Source organism: Herpailurus yagouaroundi, unplaced genomic scaffold (genome assembly GCF_014898765.1).
Source record: "Herpailurus yagouaroundi ecotype Mexico unplaced genomic scaffold, PumYag 207, whole genome shotgun sequence".
NCBI lineage: Eukaryota > Metazoa > Chordata > Mammalia > Carnivora > Felidae > Herpailurus > Herpailurus yagouaroundi.
In genome coordinates, this window is record NW_024412438.1 from 2779900 (window position 1) to 2799826 (window position 19927).

The 19927-nt window shown below is 55.8% G+C and overlaps 1 protein-coding gene across 2 annotated transcripts; it reads left to right on the forward strand.

Moving 5' to 3' along the window:
* Positions 1–4332: 4332 nt before the first annotated feature.
* Positions 4333–18581, forward strand: FCRL1 (Fc receptor like 1). Of its 2 annotated transcripts, XM_040452539.1 has the most exons (11): positions 4645–5298; positions 8780–8800; positions 10886–11155; positions 12198–12485; positions 12641–12919; positions 13757–13870; positions 14930–14957; positions 15950–16032; positions 16240–16308; positions 16822–16853; positions 17772–18581. In XM_040452539.1, exons 1-11 carry the CDS (start codon positions 5268–5270, stop codon positions 17841–17843), a joined length of 1287 nt encoding a protein of 428 aa, XP_040308473.1. In that variant the 5' UTR covers positions 4645–5267; the 3' UTR covers positions 17844–18581. The 2 variants fall into 2 exon arrangements, with proteins under 2 accessions (XP_040308472.1, XP_040308473.1); XM_040452538.1 differs by having other exon boundaries at positions 4333–5298; positions 16822–18581.
* The last annotated feature ends 1346 nt before the right edge of the window (positions 18582–19927 follow it).

Here is a 19927-nt window from a genome sequence, read left to right on the forward strand (position 1 = left end):
CAGCAACGGGTGCAGGTGGCTGTGTGTCCCGGGGTGCCAGTGTTTCGCCCACGCCTGAGGTCATGACCTCTCTGAGATCGGCAGAGCTGATGTCCCTCCAGCCACGTCCTGTCCAGCCTCCTCTCTCGGCCTCTTTTCAGGCAATGGCCTGAAGCCGTCCTGCTCTCGAGTGACACCAGTGTTCCTGCTGTGTCGGTGGGCGCTCAGTATACACGATGTGCAGTGACAGCTTGGAAGGAGGCTCGGTCTCTCTAACTCCCAGGAGGAGAGAGGGCACCCTTGACCTCAGTGGCCCTTCTACCGGACTCTGTCCCTGTGAGAACCTCCCCGTGAGGTTGCCCCAGAGACACAGGAGGGGAGTCCCATCGGGGTCAGAAAAGCAGGGAGGAAAACACTGCAGGTGGTCCCTGGTTGTCTGAGGAGGAAAGAGGAACGTCTGAAGATAGGAGCATAGAGACGACGTTCTGGTGAAGTCATAAAGCTTTGCCCGGGGCAGGATCGTTGATGTCCGCTGAAGGTCAGTTAATTTCCGTAAGTAATTTCTAGTGGACGCTTCCACTCCCCAGAGTGTCCTGGTTTGGATGATAAATTTTGTGCTCATTTTGGCACTGAGAACTGCATTCGACACGGCGGGGGCCATCAAGAGTGGGATGTCATTGCCCAAAGCTCGACACCCTCTTCCCCACAGAGCAAACTCCCAAGGACCCAGCAGGCGGATGGGCGAGTCTCATGCCTCGGCCACTTCCTCTCTGTGACCTCGTCTCCCTTCCCAAGGTCTTTCTCCCGCTGCTTCCTCAGCAGGACCAGCCAGTAACCTGTGCTGGGGAAGGTGGCCCAGACCATGAGGACTCAGTGGGATTGGCCCATAGTTGGATTTGAATTCGCGACAGTGCTCTGAAAGTCGGGACAATGACCTCTTCTTGTGATTTGCTCCCGACACAGGACCCCAGACCCAGCATGCTCTTCGGACATGCTACCATTTCTACTCTTCCCTGAACTCAGGCTTTCCCTCTTAGGGTTTCTTTCCTTCTACCCTGAGGTGAGGGCATCACATCTTGTGGGGACTTGACGGGCTGTTCCCTGCAGCTGTTCCCTGCAGGCTGGCCGTGGGCGGGATGAGAAGGCATCTTGTCATTCAGAGTCATGGTCGAGTCAACTCTGGCCGGTGGAAATGTAATGTAGAATGTAGAATGTAGAATTTTCTAGTAGCCGTAGTGGAAAAAAGTAAAAAGAAAGAAAGAAAAAAGAAAAAAGAAAGAAAGAAAGAAAGAAAGAAAGAAAGAAAGAAAGAAAGAAGAAAGAAAGCGAAAGAGAGAGAGAGGGAGGGAGGAAGGAAAGAAAGAAAAAAGGAAACAGGTTTGGGGGGGCGCGCCTGGGTGGCTCAGTCAGTTAAGCATCTGACTCTTGATTTCAGCTCAGGTCATGACCTCACGGTTCAAAAGTTCAAGCTTGTGTTCAAGCTGACAGCACAGAACCTTCTGTCTCTCTCTCTCTCTCTACCCCTCCCCCACTGTGCACACACACGCTCTCTCTCTCTCTCAAAATAAACATTCAAATTTTTTTAAATAAACTTTTAAAAAATGAGTAGATTTTATAGAAAATTCCAAAATCCTGGCTTCTGTGAACAATCAGATGATGGAACAGCATGTCCTTTTACCCTCAGGGCAATGACCTTCTGCTCCCCGGTGGGGAGCACTGTCGTGAATTCAAATCCCCGAGGTGGGCGGTCCCTCCTCCAGCCCTGGCGCCCCCGCTGGCCCAGCTCCCCGTCTGAAGGATCCCCACGCTCTTCCCGCAGGGTGTGCTCCGTTCCAATCTCCCCTCTCTGTCTCTTCAGCCTCCCACTGTGCCAACACTCCCTCAAATTGTGTTCCAGAACCTCAGCAAAACGCCTCTCCGTTCCGCGACTTGGTGCGTGAGTGCACTCTTAGCCCTGTGTGCGTCCCTCCTCACCCAGGCTTCTGGAGACTCCCAGCCACCTCGGAGGCCGGCTCAGACCTCAGGGCACCTCTGGAGCGCCCCCGTCTCCCGACACCGGCTCCCTCGGGCTCTCTGCTCTTATCTCTCCCCCAGGACTCCCGCAGTCACGATTGTTGCAATGCCCTGTGTTCCGTTTGCCTGCGAATCTTTCTCGCCTGCCACACTGTGGGTTCTCGGTGCTTAAGGGACGTGCGGTTCTCACGTCCATATATACGTGCTCAGAACGCAGCCTAGTGTGTGGCACGTATCGCCGTTTTCAGGGGACGGGTAATGCTCCTTCGTCCACCCAAGCGCAGGACAGACGGAGGGTAACGGGAGTCCCAGAGAGGGGAGCAAACATGAGCTTTCCACCAGTAAAAATTGCTTCGGAGGAACTGGCTGTGCTGTGTGGCCTCAGTGGTTCTCATAAGTGACCGCGACACTCGGCAGATTTCCCATCGTGGCCACAGGCAGTGTGGACGGCCCTGGGCCTCTGCAGCAGGGACAGAGGCCGGCGGGTGGAGGGGGGGTGACCAAGGAGACCGCACAGAGGCCTGCTTCTCAAGGACAGAGCCCACGTGGCACCCATCCACACAGGCTCAGCTGCTGCTCCTGAGTTTATCGGCCAGATAAGTCACATCCCCTTGATAATTTTCTCCCTGAGGTACAGTGAAGAAGTTCTCTCCCGTTTACGGAAACACGGGGACCCTTGGAGGCGTACCCCTAGCAGTCTGTAAATAGGTGAGTGACACCACTTCCAAGATGAAATGATAAATGAAGGTGACAACGCATGCTGGTGCCCGGCCACGAATCTGTCGTGGGCCCGCGTCAGCCTCTCCTGTGGCTGTTGCCACGGCGATGTCACCGGCTCCCCACTGATGGTTACTTCTTGCCCGGCCGACTGAGGTTTTGCTGGGCTCAGCTGGGCTTGAACTCGAATTCCCTGTATCTTCTCATGCTGGAAAGCGGGTCAAAGGGCCAAGAGACGCTGTGCGCCTGCGGCCAGTGTCCCATCGCATGCGGCCATGCCTCGCGCACTTACACCCGCCGGCCAGCGCAGAGCCGAGCCGGAGCCAGTGACACGGGGACGTCACTCCTCCCCAAAGATGCTTGAGTGAGTCACTTGATAATGAGAAAGCAATTCCTTTACGGGAAGGGAGCCAAGGGGCACCCGGGTGACTCAGTGGGTGAAGCGTCCGACTCTTGATTTTGGCTCAGGTCACCATCTCCCAGTTCGTGGGTTCCAGGCCTGCGGGGGGCTCTGCGCTGACAGCTCGGAGCCTGCTTGGGGTTCTCTCTCTCTCTCTCTCTCTCTCTCTCTCTCCCCCCCCCCCCTCTGCCCCTCCCCAGCTCCCTCCCTCTCAAAATAAATAAACACGTTTAAAAAAAGGAGGGAGCCAATAGTGGCAAGCAGTAATCCAGTCTGAACAGTGACGGCAAACAAGCGTCTTCCCACTTCCCCCATTTTCCACGTCCGGAATGGACGGGAATGAAGAGTCGTCCTTCCAACCACGTATCTGGGCCCCGTGGCCCAGCAGCTGATGCAAGATTCACCGTCCCAGCCTGCCCTACAGAAGGCCAGTCCCACTCTCTCAATACGGTGGGTGAGTGCTACAGATGTCTCCTTTCTGCCACGTGCTGGCCACCTCCGTGTCCTCCTCGCTGCTCCCTGGACCAGAGTGGGGGTCTCCTAGGAGAAGCACAGACCCACCCCCCCCCCAGGAAAAGTCTTACCCTGATTTCGGAGCCCCCGTGACAAAGTTCTTCCCGCATTCCTCTCCGTGCTGGCGGTGCTCCCTCTCGCTCACCGCCTCCACATCAGACCCCGCCCCCGTTTACCGCATCAGAATCTTGGTGGGTTCAGATTTCATCATGGAACCGCATAGTTTATATGCGTATAATTCATACGAATGTACTTCTTGGTGTGTGTCTGCCAACGATGTTGTAGACATACAAGCGTGAAAGAGCTTAACGAATCATGTACAGCCTTAACCTGCAGAGGAGGGGAGAGAGATTTTTCTCCTGAAGGAATTGTGAAGGCACGCACCCCAGCACGGGCAAAGAGCACGTGTGCACACACACAACCTCACGCGCTGGGCCGAGAGGACGCCACGTTCCTCAACGAGGGTGGAGCCTTGGTCCTGAAACTCTACACACAGGCTTTCCTGAGCCAGCAAACAGAGTCGGGGTGCACTGTCCCGTCTCTGGGATTCCAGGGGCCCTTTGGTCAGCCTCCGGCACTGCTCCCTCTTCCTCCAGGTGGCTCCTCGCTGGCCACCCTGATCACCTGCTTCTCTTCTCACGCCTCTTCCGACTCTACACTCAGACTTGGATGTCATCGCTCAATGGCGTCTTGCCATGTCCCCTAAGAGCTTTGCTCCCACACGTTGTTGGGTTCTTCTTAACCTTAGATACTCAAAGACTCAAGAGATGTTGGAAATTAAGATGGTTTCTTCTCCTCTAACCATAATCTGAATTCCACGCAGGCTCTGGGTGCCCAGGACTGGATCCCCTGCGTGCTCGAGGCAGAGATGACGCTGACTTGGGGAAGGGGAGGAACACCACCACAAGTGCCAGGCCAGGAGCTAGTGCCGAATGTCCCCCAACACCCAGAAGCTAGTTTGCATATGCCTCTTTCCTGTGTTTCACTCACAGACATCCCCCCCACCCAGGCAGTAGTTTCCTGTGATTCTGTTTTCTTCTGTTTCTGGTTCATTGACTGCTACACCCTGCAAGTTAAATATGGGAGCTGGCACCTTACAAATAGCCTGACTCTGTACAAATCATCATCCACAATGGTTCTCCGATGCTGCAGGGGACCCGGGTGACAGCCCATTGGTCTCTGGCTTGGACATTCGTGCCCAGAGCGGCCACAGTGCAGGCTGTTGAGAAACGAGAGTGTGTGTGGAGAAGACGTGGGCCAGGAGACAGGCTTCCCAGTGAGGAAAACCCGCCATTGAACTTCCGCGGGACCGTGGTCTGAGGAAGGCTCATCGGGGTCAGAAATTGCCTCTGGGACAGTTCCCTTGAGATACCCCCTGTGCTCCAGAGGGAGGCCCTGGTGTGCACCCTCTTCAAGTCGTGGACAGTCAAGCAAATACAGAAAGGAGCACCTTTGCCCGTCTGGGCCCCCACAGGACAGGAAATAGAGGAGGGCCATCGGAGCACCCTGGTTCTTCTTCTATTTCTGTAAACGTGCTGCAGCGTGACTTCCGCAGCCCTCTGACAAGCTGCTGCTTCTCAACTCGGAGCTGGATTCTTCCTCCGATGAGAAAACATCTCCAGTGACAGCCCCCGACCTGGTCCTCATGCTGCTGGGGCTCATGCTGTTGATGTGCGGTGAGTAGGGGGTCCGAGCAGGTGCGGGGCTCCGGCCCCAGTGCCTCCCGAGGCCTCTGCCTGCGCCCGCGGGTGCTGGGATCTCTGCCTCCAACCGGCAGCTCAGAGTCGGTCAGCAGGTGGTAAATACTGGAAAGGCAGGTGTTTGAAGGGCACGTTCATTTCGGTTTTTACCTCCTAGGAAGCGTTCGCTGGCTGTCTTTCCTTCCAGTGTGAATTCTGTCTGTCCTCGCTGTTGCTGATAGCTACGGGGATAATTCATACAACAAACTGGGCCTTCGTTCCTTGTCTTAAACACCTTTCCCTTTATCGTCTGTCCTTGGCCCCCTCATTCCTACCATCAAACCCTAGAATTTATCACCAACAACTGTTCGCTTTCAAAATCCCTGTTTCGGGCACCCCCACCCCCCCACCCCCGCCGAGTGGCCACTCTTCAACCCCCGGAGCGACTTTTCGTTGCCAGGTACTGTCCTCTGCCCCCTCCCCGCCTTAGATTCTGGGGCGCAAGGCTCCCGGCCACACCTGCACCTCTCTCCTCGTGAGCAGCCCCCGATCAGCATACTTCTCTGCACGCATCACACCGGTGCCTTCACACGAAAGGCACCGTCCCATTGACTCATGTCCCTTTCAAGGTAGGGCACACGTCTCCAGTGGTCCTGGCAGGGCCGGTGACCTCCTACACCTGCTAGTCTGAGCCTCACGCCTGGACCACTAGGTCCCAGCTTCTCCGCCTCCTCAAACTCCTCCCTTCTCACACTCAGCTTATGACCTTGCTGCCTATGTCGCTGAGGACATGAACACTATCAGAGGAGAAAGTCCTTGCCTGCCTGAGGCCGTGCTCGGATCTCCCTGCCACCCCTCACACGCCCTCCTTCGGGACTGCCCTATCCCCATCCCCACACAGGGGCCCTCCCTCCTCACTGGGTCCCAGGCGCTCCTGCTCCCTCAGAACCTCCACTCTGCCATCAGCACGATTTTTCCTTCTGGGTGATTCCCGTAAACATACCAACAGCATAACGCCTTTCCCCGGAAACCACGGAAATGTATCCTGACGTCCTCCGGCTGGCCTTTCGCAAAGTTTCTAGGCCGTTGCTGGGCTTTGCTTTATCTCCTGCCATCGTTTTGAGCTCATTTTTAACTGACGGGACAGTAAGATTTGCTTTTCTGATACGCCGTCTAAGATTCTCCGGAAGGATTTGCAGCCCCGTGACCACCGGCACGCTCACCACATTTCTAGCGCCTCAACCCCTTTGGCATCACACCCGCCCGGCCCCTAAGCCCTGGGACCGTCGGCCGGTTCTCAGTGCTCGCAGGTCCCCCTCGCCCTGTCCTGGGCCGCGGCCGTCCGTCTGTCTTTCGTCCCCGGTGCTGTTCCCTCCGGGACCAGCGGCCACCTGCGCATCGCCCTGGCCTGGACTCCGGGTCCCATCTCCTCGCACTCGGCCTTCCGGGAAGCCTCCCTCTGCTCCCTTTTCTGGAAACGCTTCTTCCCGTAGCCTCTGGACTACCACATTCTGCTGGTTTTCTTTCTAACTCAACCCCCGTTGTTTCCTGACCTTCCCAAGGTTTGACTTTCCCAAGGTTGCTGCCCAGACCTGGCTCTTCCCCGCCCACCCCCACCTCGCTCACTTCCCAGCTGCACCATTCAGGTGCTTTGTGGCCACTTTAACCTAGAACTCAGGCTAATTTTCCCCAGCGCTGGTCTCTCCTCTGAGCACCTTCCATGCAATCAACGGCCACCCAGCCTCAGCCGGCATCCTCAGGCTTCCAGACCGAGTTTCCACCCATGTCCTCCCTGCTTCTCCTGCAGGACGGTGGTCCGTCCTCCTCCCCGTGTGCGTGAGAGTGATTTTACAAGCGGAAGTTCAGTCAGAGCTGCCCACGGCTCCCAGCACACCTGGAATGAAATCCAGGCCTGGCACCACGTCCAGGAAGCCCTCCGTGACTGGCTCGGACTGTCTGTAGGTACCACAGCAGTGCCCATCGCTGCCCCTCCCTCAGCTGCAGGGGCACTGCCTTCTCCTCCCTCCACAGATGAGCTCACTCCTTCTCAGGTCCTCCGCATTTGCTCCTTCTCTGCCCGGGGTGCTGGTCCCGAACACTGGGAAGGCAGCTCTCTAATTTCGTTCTGTTTTCTACCCAACTGACAGCTATCCGAATGGTCAAGATCGTCCGATGATACTCCGTAACTGATTTCTCAGCTTTATCTTTTTCTTCAGTTTATTTATTTATTTTGAGAAGGAGAGACAGAGAGAGAGGGCAGGCACGAGTGAGTGGGGGAGGGGCAGAAAGAGAGGAAAAGAGAGAGTCCCAAGCAGGTGCCGTGCTGTCAGCCCAGAGCCCAACACGGGACTCGACCCCACTGAACGTGAGGTCACGGCCTGAGCCGAAATCAAGGGTCAGACGCTTAACCGACGGAGCCACCCAGGCGCCCCTGGCCTTTATCTTTCCTACACGCTGATCACTCTCTGAAATCAGATTGCATATTGGTTTTTTAATTGGCGCTCTCCCCCTGAACAGCAAAGACTTGGTCACGTCCGCTCCGGCCACCCGCGTCCCACTCGCAATGCGTGACGCACAGGAGGCCCTCAAAATGCTTTGTAGGACGGATGAATGAAAACCGTGATGGTCGTGCCAGCCCCCGTTGACTCCACTCTCCTACCCGAGGAACGCATCATTCAAATAAGCATTTAAGCTAAAAACAAACAAACAAACAAACAAAAAAAAAACAGGCTAAATATGTCAGACCAAGTATGGGTTCAAATAGATAGTGATTATGAGGTAATATTTACTGAACGTGGAATAAATTCCAGGCATTTTACGGATGTCAACTTATTTAATCCTCACGAAAACTCTGTGAAGTAGGTTCAGTATTACCTCCCTTCTACAGAAAAGGAACATAGGGCACAGAGAGGGAAAGCATTTTCTCCGAGGTAACACAGCTAGCGAGGCAGAGCCAGGGTTCAGGCCTGTGCCTTCTGGCTGAGAGCCTGCATCTCCCCAGAATCTCCTGTCCTTGGTCATCATGTCATAATACTGTGGTCAAATCCTTGGGATATGAGAGAATCTTTGGGGAAATCAGAATTCCTTCTCTGGACCTGCTCCGCTGGGAAGTAGGTGAATAAAGGCACAGTGTGTGTGTGTGTGTGTGTGTGTGTGTGTGTGTGTGTGTTGGTCAGGAGCCTGGCCGTTGTCACTGCGAGTTGGCTGGGCCGGGGCAGGGTCCTCTGGACTTTTGAGGGAGGGATAAGAGGGAGGTGCGGTCACCAACGAAGGCACCGCGTCCTAACAACGGATGGGGGCAGTGATCAGAAATGAATGCGGGAGAAGGAGCGGAGGCCAAGAAGGAAGCAGAGAGGAGAAGGAAGAGGCAGGAGTGAAGCGGAGAGGGAAGGTGGGGGAGGAGGGGGGGAGGGGGCAGTGCCGGGGGAGGTCCACCCAACTCCAGATCCGCACTGATCTCTCCCGAATTCTCTCCTAGCGCCGCCCTGTGAACTAACTGGTGAGTACCTCTCTTCCCCTCCCCCTCTGCGGTCTGTGGGAATCTTGTCGCAGCCGTGGATGCTGTCTGACATCTGGTGACAGCGGCTCCCTCGGGGCCCCCGCGGCCTGTGTTCAGACCAGTGTGTGCACCTGACACGAGCCTGCTGCGCTGGGGGTGGGGCGGTCTTGCTGAGACCTTCTCAGAAGCACGGTCCTCCCCGCTCTCCGGAAGGGAGATGCTGTTTCACGGGGAAGTCACAGAGTGCCGCGGACGGATGTGAGAAGGACTGTCCACCCTCCCGGCCTCAGGGGCCCCAGGGCCCCTGTGTCTTCCCCGCTGGGTGCTCCCCCAGGAGCGCTGGAGGAATCTCGGCCGCCACCCGTCCGCGGCGACGGTGACGGTGGATGCCGGGCCTCGGGCGCGCCAGGCGTCACTCTGCCTCCCTCCTCCTGCACTCCCGCTGTAGCCACAGCGGTCGGCCCGCATGATGTCTCTCCCAGATCCTGCTCGGTGCCACCGTTCACTCTGATCCTGATCCAAAGTCTTACCTTTACCGCGAGAGAAGAGGAAGTCTCCCCCCAGAAGGAACCTTCCACCGACGTGTGTTTACATCCAGGAGGCGTCAGAACTGCTCTCCTCTATGCAAAGTACTGTCCACGGGGCCGGAAGGGGCCTTCTGCGTCCTCAAGAACACGGGCTGCATGTACAACCGGGGGGAACGGGCCTCTGATGCCAACGGCCAGGGGTGTTCGGGACCAGCCCGACCTTCTGGACGGCTCTTCTGAGGTTCGTCAATCGGAGCGTAAGCAGAAATCCAAGACCACACCCAGAAGAGACGGGAAACTCCCGCCACCGGGAATCTGTCAGGTGTTTCTGGGAACACCCGAGAATGATCTGGGGCAAGCTCTGAGCTCGAGGCTGAGCTCCAGCCCTCGCAAACGGCCCTGTCCGGGTCCTACTCCACGCGTGCCCTGCCCCATTCAGAAGCATGGGGCCCAGCTGCCTAGACGCCTTTTTTATTCCTTCCTCTGCTCAGCTCAAAAGCTGTGCTGTCCTCGGCCCACTGGGACTGCAGTTTTCCAAGGACAGAAAACGCCTCCCGGCGCACAGGTGTCCCGTCCAGGCCCCAGCACGGAGCAAGCAAGCATTCTGGTACCGACGTCGGGAGCGAGTTCTTTTGAGTTCCCAGGCGAGGCATTCCACCAGCCAGGCTTGAGGTGACAGGTGTTGGAGCAGCCCCCGCCTCTCAGTGACCTGGATCACGTGGCATTTTTCGCTGGTGAGGGGAGACAGGCTTCTCTTAGGAAAATTCCTGAACTTTCCTGAAAAGCAGAGGCTCTGAGCCTTCCACAAACAAATGTCGCAAGAGCCAGTGTGCGCAGGGATCCTGGGGTTTCCCGGGCGCTGACGCTGGGCAGAAGGAGGTGAAGGGAAGCAGGACCCAGCTTTGCCCACCCGTGGTCCCCCTGGAGAAAAGCCTTACGGCCGAAGAGGGAGGCGTCCCTGAGCTCAAGGTACGGATTGAAATTGCTCTGCACAACCTTGCCTTCTACGGAGGTGTGGGCACAGTCCCAGAGCAAGGGAGCCCGGTGCGTGCGTGAGGCATTTTCCGGCAGGTGCGCCCCTGTTGCTTCCAGTGGGAAGGAGAGAATCCGTAAAGAAGGCATCGAGCGCCTCTCAACCTTTCCCTGACTGGCAGATCCCCTGGTGTCACGTTCCGTCCTTGGAAGAAATAGTGTGGCTCTGGGACACCAGGGGAACGAAGCAGAAGAAAACCGACCGCCCTGATTTACAACAAGAATGAATGAAACCCACTCACTTTTCCTGAAGCGTCAGGCTTCACCGCCTCCAATCACAGTCATCAGTGCCCTGCCCTGTGTCCGGAAGGGGTGTGTTTAGTTCGTGGCTAGAAATGTCGAAGCGTGAGAACCAAGTGGCAGGCAAGGGTTGTCTTATGGACGGAAGAGGTGCTGCGCGGGGGGGCGCCGGGGTGCGGGATGGGCTCTGCACCCCACTGGGTGGTTATCCGAGCGCCAAGTGCCTCCGCCCGGGGACTCTGAACCCCTGGGCCCTGGAACATATGTGTTTCGTCCCTCTCTCCAGCCCTGCTCCTGACCGCCACGCCCTCTCGGCCCGTGGAAGGAGGCTCAGTGACCCTGACCTGCAACGTTCTGGTCCCTTCACGGAGGCTGGACGGCCCCCTGCAGTTCCGCTTCTTTAGAGACAGCCGGGTCCTGTGGCCGGGCTGGAGCAGCTCCCCGGAGCTCCAGCTCCCCAAGGTGTGGCGGGAAGACTCAGGATCCTACTGGTGCGAAGAAAAGACCATGGCAGCCAGAGTCGCTCGGAGCCCGAGGGTCCAGATACAGGTGCAGAGTGAGTGCGGGGGCCTGAGGCGGGGGGCAGACACGGGCCGGGGGCACGAGGCTGATCTCCCCCAACACTGGGGGCTGGGCTCCTGCAGGAATGGAGGTGTACCGAGCTTCTCTCCTGGTCAGAGTCCCGGAGGGATCTTCCTTTATCCTTGCTAATCCCGCTTGAACGTGCAGAAGGCTATTTAGGAAGCTCTCGCTGTGCCGGAGAGTGGAGCCCCCCGATTTCCAGGAGCCACGGCTCCCGCGGCGCCCTCAACAGCCAGGGCGAGATGTGTGGCCGTGGTGGGGGGCTGACGGGAGCCACGGAGAAGGGAGAAATCGGAGCCGCACGGAAAGGGGAAGCTTTGTACAGGAGGCTATTGGAGGAGAGGTTGGGGTTTGGTGTTGAGAGGGAAAAAGAGAAGGGGGGTGTTTTGTGACTCTGAACCGTGCCGCCCCACGTCAGGGTGGACACGCCAACGTCCTCCCCCCATTCTCGGTCCGAGATGCATCCTCAGAGCTGGGAAGCGGGTGTCGATTACCTCCAGAAGGCCGGCTTTCCCGCCTTCGCTCACAGCCCAGCCCTGGTGAGGCTGGAGACACGCCAGGCAGCGGGCCGTGCTCCCGGCCCATCGCGCCACGTAAGGGAGCCCTCCCGACTTCGGGAGAGAGCGATCATTGCCCGCTCCCCTGTGCAGACGGGAAATCGAGTCCCAGGGAAGTTAAGCCCTCGGATCAAGCACACACAGTAAGACCAGAACCAGCACCCAAGCCCAGGCAGCTTGACCTTCGATCCACACCGTGGCCTCCTTACCGTTGTGCCTTGCAGAGTGAGGGTCCTGGGAGCCCCGCTGTCCTGGGGCGGGAGGGGGTGCATGGCAACAGGATGGCCTTTGTCACGCTGCCAGCATCCGCTGGACCAAGGCAGACCCAAATCGGCAGAACCCCCCCCACCTCAAAACGGCCCCCAGCGTTAGCCATTCGACCGCATGAACTGTTGACTTTACCCAAGGCCTTTGGGTTCAGGACAGTCACCCCTCCCGGGTCACATTGTGTGTGTGTAGGAGTCCCCGTCTGTAATGTGAGCTTGGAGACGCAGCCTCCCGGCGGGCAAGTGCAGAAGGGAGAGAGGCTGGCTCTCGTCTGCATGGTGGCCAGGGGCACGGGAGACATCACCTTCCTCTGGTACAAAGGGGCCCTGGGTTTGAACCTGGAAACAAAGACCCAGCGCTCTCTGGCAGCGAAGTTTGAGATCCCGGCGGTGAGGGACAGCGACACGGACAAATACTACTGTGCGGCCGACAACGGCTACGGCCCCAGCCTCAGCGAGCTGGTGAGCGTCACCGTCAGAAGTAAGTTCTGCGACCCACCAGCGGCCCGCCAGCCGGGCTCCCCGTTCCCCTGGGGCACCCCAAGGGAGCTCAGCGGGGCTGGGCCTCCATGGGCTGGGATTACCAGTCCGTCCCCGTGTGGGGACCCTCTCTGACGGCCCCCCTGTCTCCCTCAGTTCCAGTGTCCCGCCCCGTCCTCACCATCAGGGGGCCCGGGGCCCCGGCCGAAGTGGGGGACGTGGTCGAGCTTCGCTGCGAGGCCCAGAGGGGCTCTCCCCCCATCCTGTACCGGTTTTATCGCGAGAATGTCAGCCTGGGGAGGAGCTCAGCTCACGCTGGAGGAGGAGCGTCCTTCAACCTCTCTCTGACCGCAGAACATTCTGGAAACTACTCCTGCGAGGCCGACAACGGGCTGGGGGCCTGGCGCAGCGCGGCGGTGCCACTCAACGTTACAGGTACAGCCCAGGGCATAGAGCTGTCCTGGTCACTGCCTCTTTCCAGCATCCTGGGAGAGGTTGTGTTAATGCTACTTAAATTCAAGTTAGGTAACAAACAGTGTAGTCTTGGCTTCAGGAGTAGAACCCAGTGGTTCATCTCTCTTGTTTTTAATTGGTAGAATTATTTTTTAACGTTTATTTATTTTTGAGAGAGAGAGAGAGAGAGAATGAGCAGGGGAGGGGGGAGACAGAGAGAGAACAGAATCCGAAACAGGCTCCAGGCTCCGAGCTGTCAGCACAGAGCCCGACGCGGGGTTCCAACTCGCGACACTTGAGACCATGACATGAGCCGAAGTTGGACGCTTGGCTGACTGAGCCACCCAGGCACCCCCAGTGATCCGTCTCTTACATACGACACCCAGTGCTCGTCCCAACAAGTGTCCTCCTTAATGCCCATCATCCATCTAGCCCATCCCCCCAGCCCCCTCCCTCCATCAACCCTCAGTTTGTTCTCTGTAGTTAAGAGTCTCTTATGCTTTGCCTCCCTCCTGGGGGAGTTCTCCCGACCCCACCACGTTTCTGGCATCGTGCAACCAACGATGGGCGTCTGTGGGCGGTGCTGTCCCGGGAGGTGTATCTCAAGGGCACGGAGGCGACGAAGGCATGAAGGCTGGTGCCTCTTCTCCAGTCATCAGCATGAAGAGCTGTAGGCCCCTCGATACAGAAGTCAGTTCACTGTCCCCCCGCCCCATCCCGAGGAAGGGCAGACCTTGGCCTCAACCCACGGCCAGGATGTCTGCTCTCCAAAGGCCAGCCGTCCGGCACAGCAGCTCACGCTCTGACCTCTCCCTCCAGTGCCCACGGAGGACAGGAAGGAACTTCTCGCCTCGGGAATCCTCGAGGGGATGCTTGGCGTCCTTGGTCCTGTCATTCTGGCCTTATTCTGCTGTGGGCTCCGGAAAAGACTAGGTTAGTATTTCAGAGACTGGTATTTTGTGACCGTGACCTTTGTTTTCACGGACACAGGCTGGGCCGGTGACGCGCACACGGAGGGATGGATATGCCCTGCTGGCCACCCTGCCTGCACACCTGCTCCCAGCCCCCCGCACGGGAGCAGCACCCGTTAAACTGACGCAGTGTCGTAGGTCAAGTCTTCCATCTGCTACGTGTCATCGGTTCAGGTCCCCCCCGATATCTTGTGTTCATCTGATCAAATATTTGCACCAAAATGTAACTCTATGTAAACTAACTAGTCGGCGCCTGGAGGAGACACACGGTTAGCAATCCCAGCCCTGCTGACCATCTCCCAGGTAAAGTCAGTGCCTCGGTTCTTATCCCCCCTCCCCCGAGCGTGGTCACGTGCCTTTCCCGCTTTCTGGAATGCTTGTCCACACATCCTCGTGTTCCACTCACTGCAGGATCCCTCCTGCTTTCCAGCTTAAGTGTCACTTTCTCCGAGAGGCTGCCCCTGGCCACAGCCCGTGTTATCTCATTATTCTCCATCAGGGCGCTAAGCTGGTTAGCCCCGCCGTGCTCACAACGGGTAATGACATATGTATTTGTGCATTTGATCCGGGACTCCTGTTCTCCGCCGAGCAAGATGGGGACAACGTGAGGTTTTCACTTGAATGCCCAGCTTTTCCTGCCTCTTGGGGCACGTCGCCCCGTCTATAACGTGGCTGTGGCAGTGCCTGCTTCTCAGGACTTGTCATGACAACATTAGGGGGTGTGGTTGTTAAAACCCGAAGCAAACAATACGAGAGGTGGAGGTGTAAGGGTTCAGAGGTGTGGGTTCCAGTCCTCACTCCGGTGTGAACCGTCTTTGGGAAGCTTGCGTGACCGTTCTGCACGGAGTCTCGTCACCTGCAGGACGTAGGATCTGTGCGAGCGAGTGCCAGCTTGTTTTCACGCGGTGGCCTTGTGAGGGGCACCGTGGCCCGGGGTGCAGTCCCCACACGAGGGCCACCTGAGAACAAGTGGTGAACAGAGTCCCCCTTTGACATGTCTGCTCATCTGCTTGACTTGTAGGAAGACGTCCCTCCGGGAACCCACGCGGGTGAGGCCCCACTTTCTCCACGTGCACGGACGCGGCAGAAAAACCCGTCTCCCCGGTTTTGAGTTCTCTTCTCTCCTGTGCTTGTTCCACGTTATTATAACCCACCCTGCGCACCCTCCCCCCGCCGCCCCAGAGCTCTCCCCCTGGAAGCTGAGAACCTGCTTGCCACCCCTCTTCGTTGTACTTGCATTCAAATCCTTGCATCATTCTTCCTAGTTTAGCTCCCTCGACAAACTACCTTGACCCGTTTCACACATTCACCAATGAATTGATGCATTCAATCAATTCACCGGTATCTGAGGGTCTGTGAGTCGCTCCGATGAGGAAGGAAAGCGGGATCCTAGGGTCTTAAAGTATCCCAGAGGCATTAAGATACGGGCACATTTCGGTAATTGAAGCCAGAGAGTGATAACCATTGCTGGTGAAGTTCTTTAGAAGTTTAGGGGGGTGGGGGGAGTTTTTTTTTTAAATCCTTGCATCTGGGGACATCAATGTTTAGTTGATACCGTGTTGCTTTTATGCTGAGAAAATACAGATATTTTCCCCCAGATCAGGGTAGCACTCTTCCGGGCGTACATGGACGCACAAGCCCACTTTCTTCTCTCCCTTCCTCAAGCTGCTTGTTCTCCCCAACAACCTGTTTTCTGTCGGGGGGGGGGGGGAATCAATATTGCTTCATTCAATATTCACTGAGCGCGTGTGATGTGAGGGGCACCGATGCAGGTGTGGGCGACACCACGGTGAGCCCATCAGATGGGGGCCGGCGCTCACGGGCTGTGTGCCCCAGCGCTACCCGCTGCACGCTGCTGGGTCAGGTCAGGGCGTGGGCGACGCAGCTGTGCCGGGGACTCTCCGCAGGAGTCAGTATTCCGCCCAGGACCCTCCCTAGCAGGCTTGGCTCCTTCAATGTCTTGCTCACAACCGTCGAGGGAGATGTGCGGGGCATCTGGGACGCCACCCCACGCAGATGACGTGTGTTTCCATGTCTGCAGGAGCCCTCCGAGCCCTGTGCCACCAGCATCCGGCTACGTCAACTCACCCGCCCCGCTGCAGGGACAGTCTGTGTACGAAAACGGTGAGGGTCCCGAATGACCTGGCCCGAGGAGCTCGAGTGAGCTGGGGAAGGGGCGACGGGGTGCCGTCTGCCGGCCCCACCTGTGGCTGCCGTGCCCCAGCCACCGCCTCCGTGAACAGGTGGCGGGTCTGTCCGCGTGGCCACGGGTGGTCGGCATGGAGTGGGAAGAAAGGGCCGTGTCACGACGCCTCCTTTCTCCCCTTCCAGCGAATGTTGTACGCGGGGACGAGGTTTACTCTTTGGTGTACCACACGCAGCAGGAACGGCCACCAGCAGGTGAGACGCGAGGGAGTGAATTTGTCTCTGACTTTGTCCCTCCTGGAACCGAGGGGATAATCAGGGGCCGCGAGCGGCTTCGGTGCTGCTGCTCTGCCTCCCTGAGCTCCGGCCTTGGGTCTGGGAGCCGCCCCGAGGACAGCCCAGTGCCGGTGCCTGCTTAGTGCCCCCAGTCGGACGGCACACGGGGGTGGCGACGTCGACCTGCGCTCCTCGAGGGGCCCCGTGCTCTCTCTGAGGCCCGGGCGTCTGCTCACCTGCCGTTGTCCCATCCATACTTGATGGCTCCAGAAATGCCAAGTGTGTAAATGCCCAGAGGGACCTACTCACCCGTCCGCCCCCACGAGGCTGCAATTGTCCTGTGAATGGCAAGGCAACCGTGTTTGTGAAAGGCAGAAAAGCAAGACCAAAAGCCGAGGGCAACCAATACACCACAAGTAGCATAAAAAAGCATATAAAAATTTACATTTAAATATAAATGACATCTTACAGCGCACACCTTCTCTCCCACAGTACCGCCCCCGAGGACACGCGTCGAGGACCAGGTGAGTCAGAATCCCCATCGTATTTTCCCTCCTGCTCGTCTCTCTTTCTTCTGCCGACGGGCTCCTCAAACTTTAAAACTTATGGCCACTTAGCAAAACCCAAATGCCTCCGGGGTCTGTGTCTTCCCCTATCTCCCCACACAGTGGGATAAAAACATTTGGTTGTAACAGTAAAGCGTCACTGTGCAAGGGAATTTTGGAGGCTTGCGTAGACGTTTCCTTTGGCCACAGAGACATGGATGATTTGTAGTTACACTCTGGCACGTGCCAAGTCTAAACATGCCATTCCTTGAAAATCCTTGTTGTGAAATACTGTTCAGCCACACACACACACACACACACACACACAACTTTGTGTTGTGAGGTTAACCAAACAACCCGTGGAAAACTAAATTAACATTGAACGAAGCTAAACTAAGAGGGATTTGTGTCACTGAAACTCGGTGATCTGTCAACCTTGAATAATTGACGACATCACTGATAATACGGAAATACGCTCAGAAAATTGAGGGAATCCCAGCTCAGCGTGTGTGCAAAGACAGTAGATGCTTTGTAGTTTTGTCGAGTGAGGTGGGGGAGACAGATGTGTCACCACAGAACCCATGTCCTTGGGAAACTCCAGTGACACGCTGAATTTAGTGTATGAGTGTAAAATCCTGAAATCCTGCAAAAAACGCCAGCCCGCGGAACTGCCTGGCAGCGGCCCCTCCGAACGGGAGAGGGGCTTACGCGTTTCGATCCACCGGGGGGATGGGACGCAGGCCCTTTGAAAATGCTCGCCCAGGGCCGCAGTCTTCCAAGAGGTTGTGCTGCATGTGCGTGGCACGTCATGATAGGACATGCCCCGGCTGCCTGGGGAAGAGACAGGCCCCATGTGTGTTCCCTGCTCTGGTCCTGTCTATGTGCCTTTGCTTGTAGGATGCCTCAGCCATCTATTTTAGGCTGAAGAAGGCAAACGTTACAGATGAGGACTATGATGACGCTATGTAACGTTCCGGAAGATTCTGCCCTTTGGAAACCATCCATGACCCTAAGCCTCAGAACCAATACGTTCTTCAGAGATCCTGGGGTAGTCAGCCCTCCAGTGCTTCTCACCCAGCTGCTTTCCTCCCAAGACTATTCCTAAAACCAGCCAAGAGAACCAACATGAATGTGGGGGCGGGAAGGACCTCGTTACCAGGACCCCATACCTACGGGTTCTTCTAGGCACAGGTCGAACTGTGCTCTACCTTCTTATAAGAGGACACAAGGTGGGTGAAAGAACTTGGGATCTTGGGGTGGAGGGACAGTGCAGCTCACTCAGTGGGCCGGGATGCAAGGTCAGTGACTCCACGGGGCTGCCGCACACGGAGATGGGTGTCGTCACCTCGTAAGTGTAGACGGGCTCTGTACTGATCTCCAGAACAGATGTCCAGTCCTGCCACTTGCGTGCAGCCTGCTTCTGCGTAAAATATGTCACTCGGTGCATTTGGGGTCACTGACACCAAATTAGAATTCAAACAAAGTTTTGTAAATACGTACCGTGGGTGCACTCAACTTTGGCGACGTATTTTGTGTGCATAAGCCAGTCTAGATGCCGCCATATTTGTAATGAGATAGAATCTTGGTGAGTTTCACCACATCCAAAGTTCTGTGCTTGCTGCGGCTTCTAGAAGCTTTATGAATACAGTTTTTCTTCTTTTATTCACAAGCCTTTTAAAAATGTGACAATACAATTTGGAGTCTGTATTTTCATTTGAAAACAATTATTCACCACCTCTTACAAATTAAAACAATTTAAAAGTATACAATGTAAAAACTAAGGGTCTTCCCTATATCTAATACCACAAACGGTGCCCGTTGCTTAAAAACTTAGCTGCACAGATATTTTTAATTCTTCATACAAACTCTTATACATGCAAGTAAATATACAAATATTTAGAAATACGCCTACCTTTAAAAATTGCGGAATATTTTCAAGGCTTTACGTAGACATCTACTATTTTAAAAGGCTATATAGGGGCGCCTGGGTGGCGCAGTCGGTTAAGCGTCCGACTTCAGCCAGGTCATGATCTCGCGGTCCGTGAGTTCGAGCCCCGCGTCAGGCTCTGGGCTGATGGCTCAGAGCCTGGAGTCTGTTTCCGATTCTGTGTCTCCCTCTCTCTCTGCCCCTCGCCCATTCATGCTCTGTCTCTCTCTGTCCCAAAAATAAATAAACGTTAAAAAAAAAAAAGGCTATATATATATTGGCTATATACAGATAAATCATAATATATACTTTTTTTTTTTTGCAAACTAGAAGTAACATAAAATTTGCCACAATGACCATTTTAAGTGTACCATTCAGTGCCGTGAAATACTGTCATAGTATATTGTAGTCTTTTCAACCACTGATGGACATGGGGTGGTTTCCAAAATTTTTATATTATAAAAACAATACTAAAATAAATGTCCTAGGGCGCCTGGGTGGCTCGGTAGGTTGAGCGTCTGACTTCAGGTCAGGTCATGATCTCCTCATTCGTGAGTTTGAGCCCCACGTTGGGCTCTCTGTTGTCAGCACAGACTCCACTTTGGATCCTCTGTCCCCCCTCTCTCTGTACCTCCCTCCCTCACTCTCTCTCTCAAAAATAAACATTAAAAATAAAATAATAAAATAAAAGTCCTTGTACAAATATACTTCTCTGTTCCTGTTAATTCATCTGAAGGATAAGTTTGTAAATCAGGGATTAGGACATTTTAGGTTGTGCACATTTGATGTTTTTGTTAAATACTCTTAAACTGCTCTGTAGTAAGGCTGGATCAGTGCACACGTCGACCAACAATGCGTGAGATAATCGACCTGTGAGAGAAAAGCACCATTGTCATTTCAGTTAAAAATTTTAGGGGCGCCTGGGTGGTGCAGTCAGTTAAGCGCCCGACTTCAGCCAGGTCACGATCTCGCGGTCCGTGAGTTCGAGCCCCGCGTCAGGCTCTGGGCTGATGGCTCGGAGCCTGGAGCCTGCTTCGGATTCTGTGTCTCCCTCTCTCTCTGCCCCTCCCCCGTTCATGCTCTGTCTCTCTCTGTCCCAAAAATAAATAAACGTTGAAAAAAAAAT

Excerpts from the sequence above, each read along its gene's own strand:
- FCRL1 (XM_040452538.1), top strand. The coding sequence starts at position 5,268 with ATGCTGCTGGGGCTCATGCTGTTGATGTGCG. Across the intron at positions 8,801-10,885 it reads GCCGCCCTGTGAACTAACTG|CCCTGCTCCTGACCGCCACG; the intron begins GTGAGTACCTCT and ends CCCTCTCTCCAG. Across the intron at positions 14,958-15,949 it reads CCCTCCGGGAACCCACGCGG|GAGCCCTCCGAGCCCTGTGC; the intron begins GTGAGGCCCCAC and ends CCATGTCTGCAG.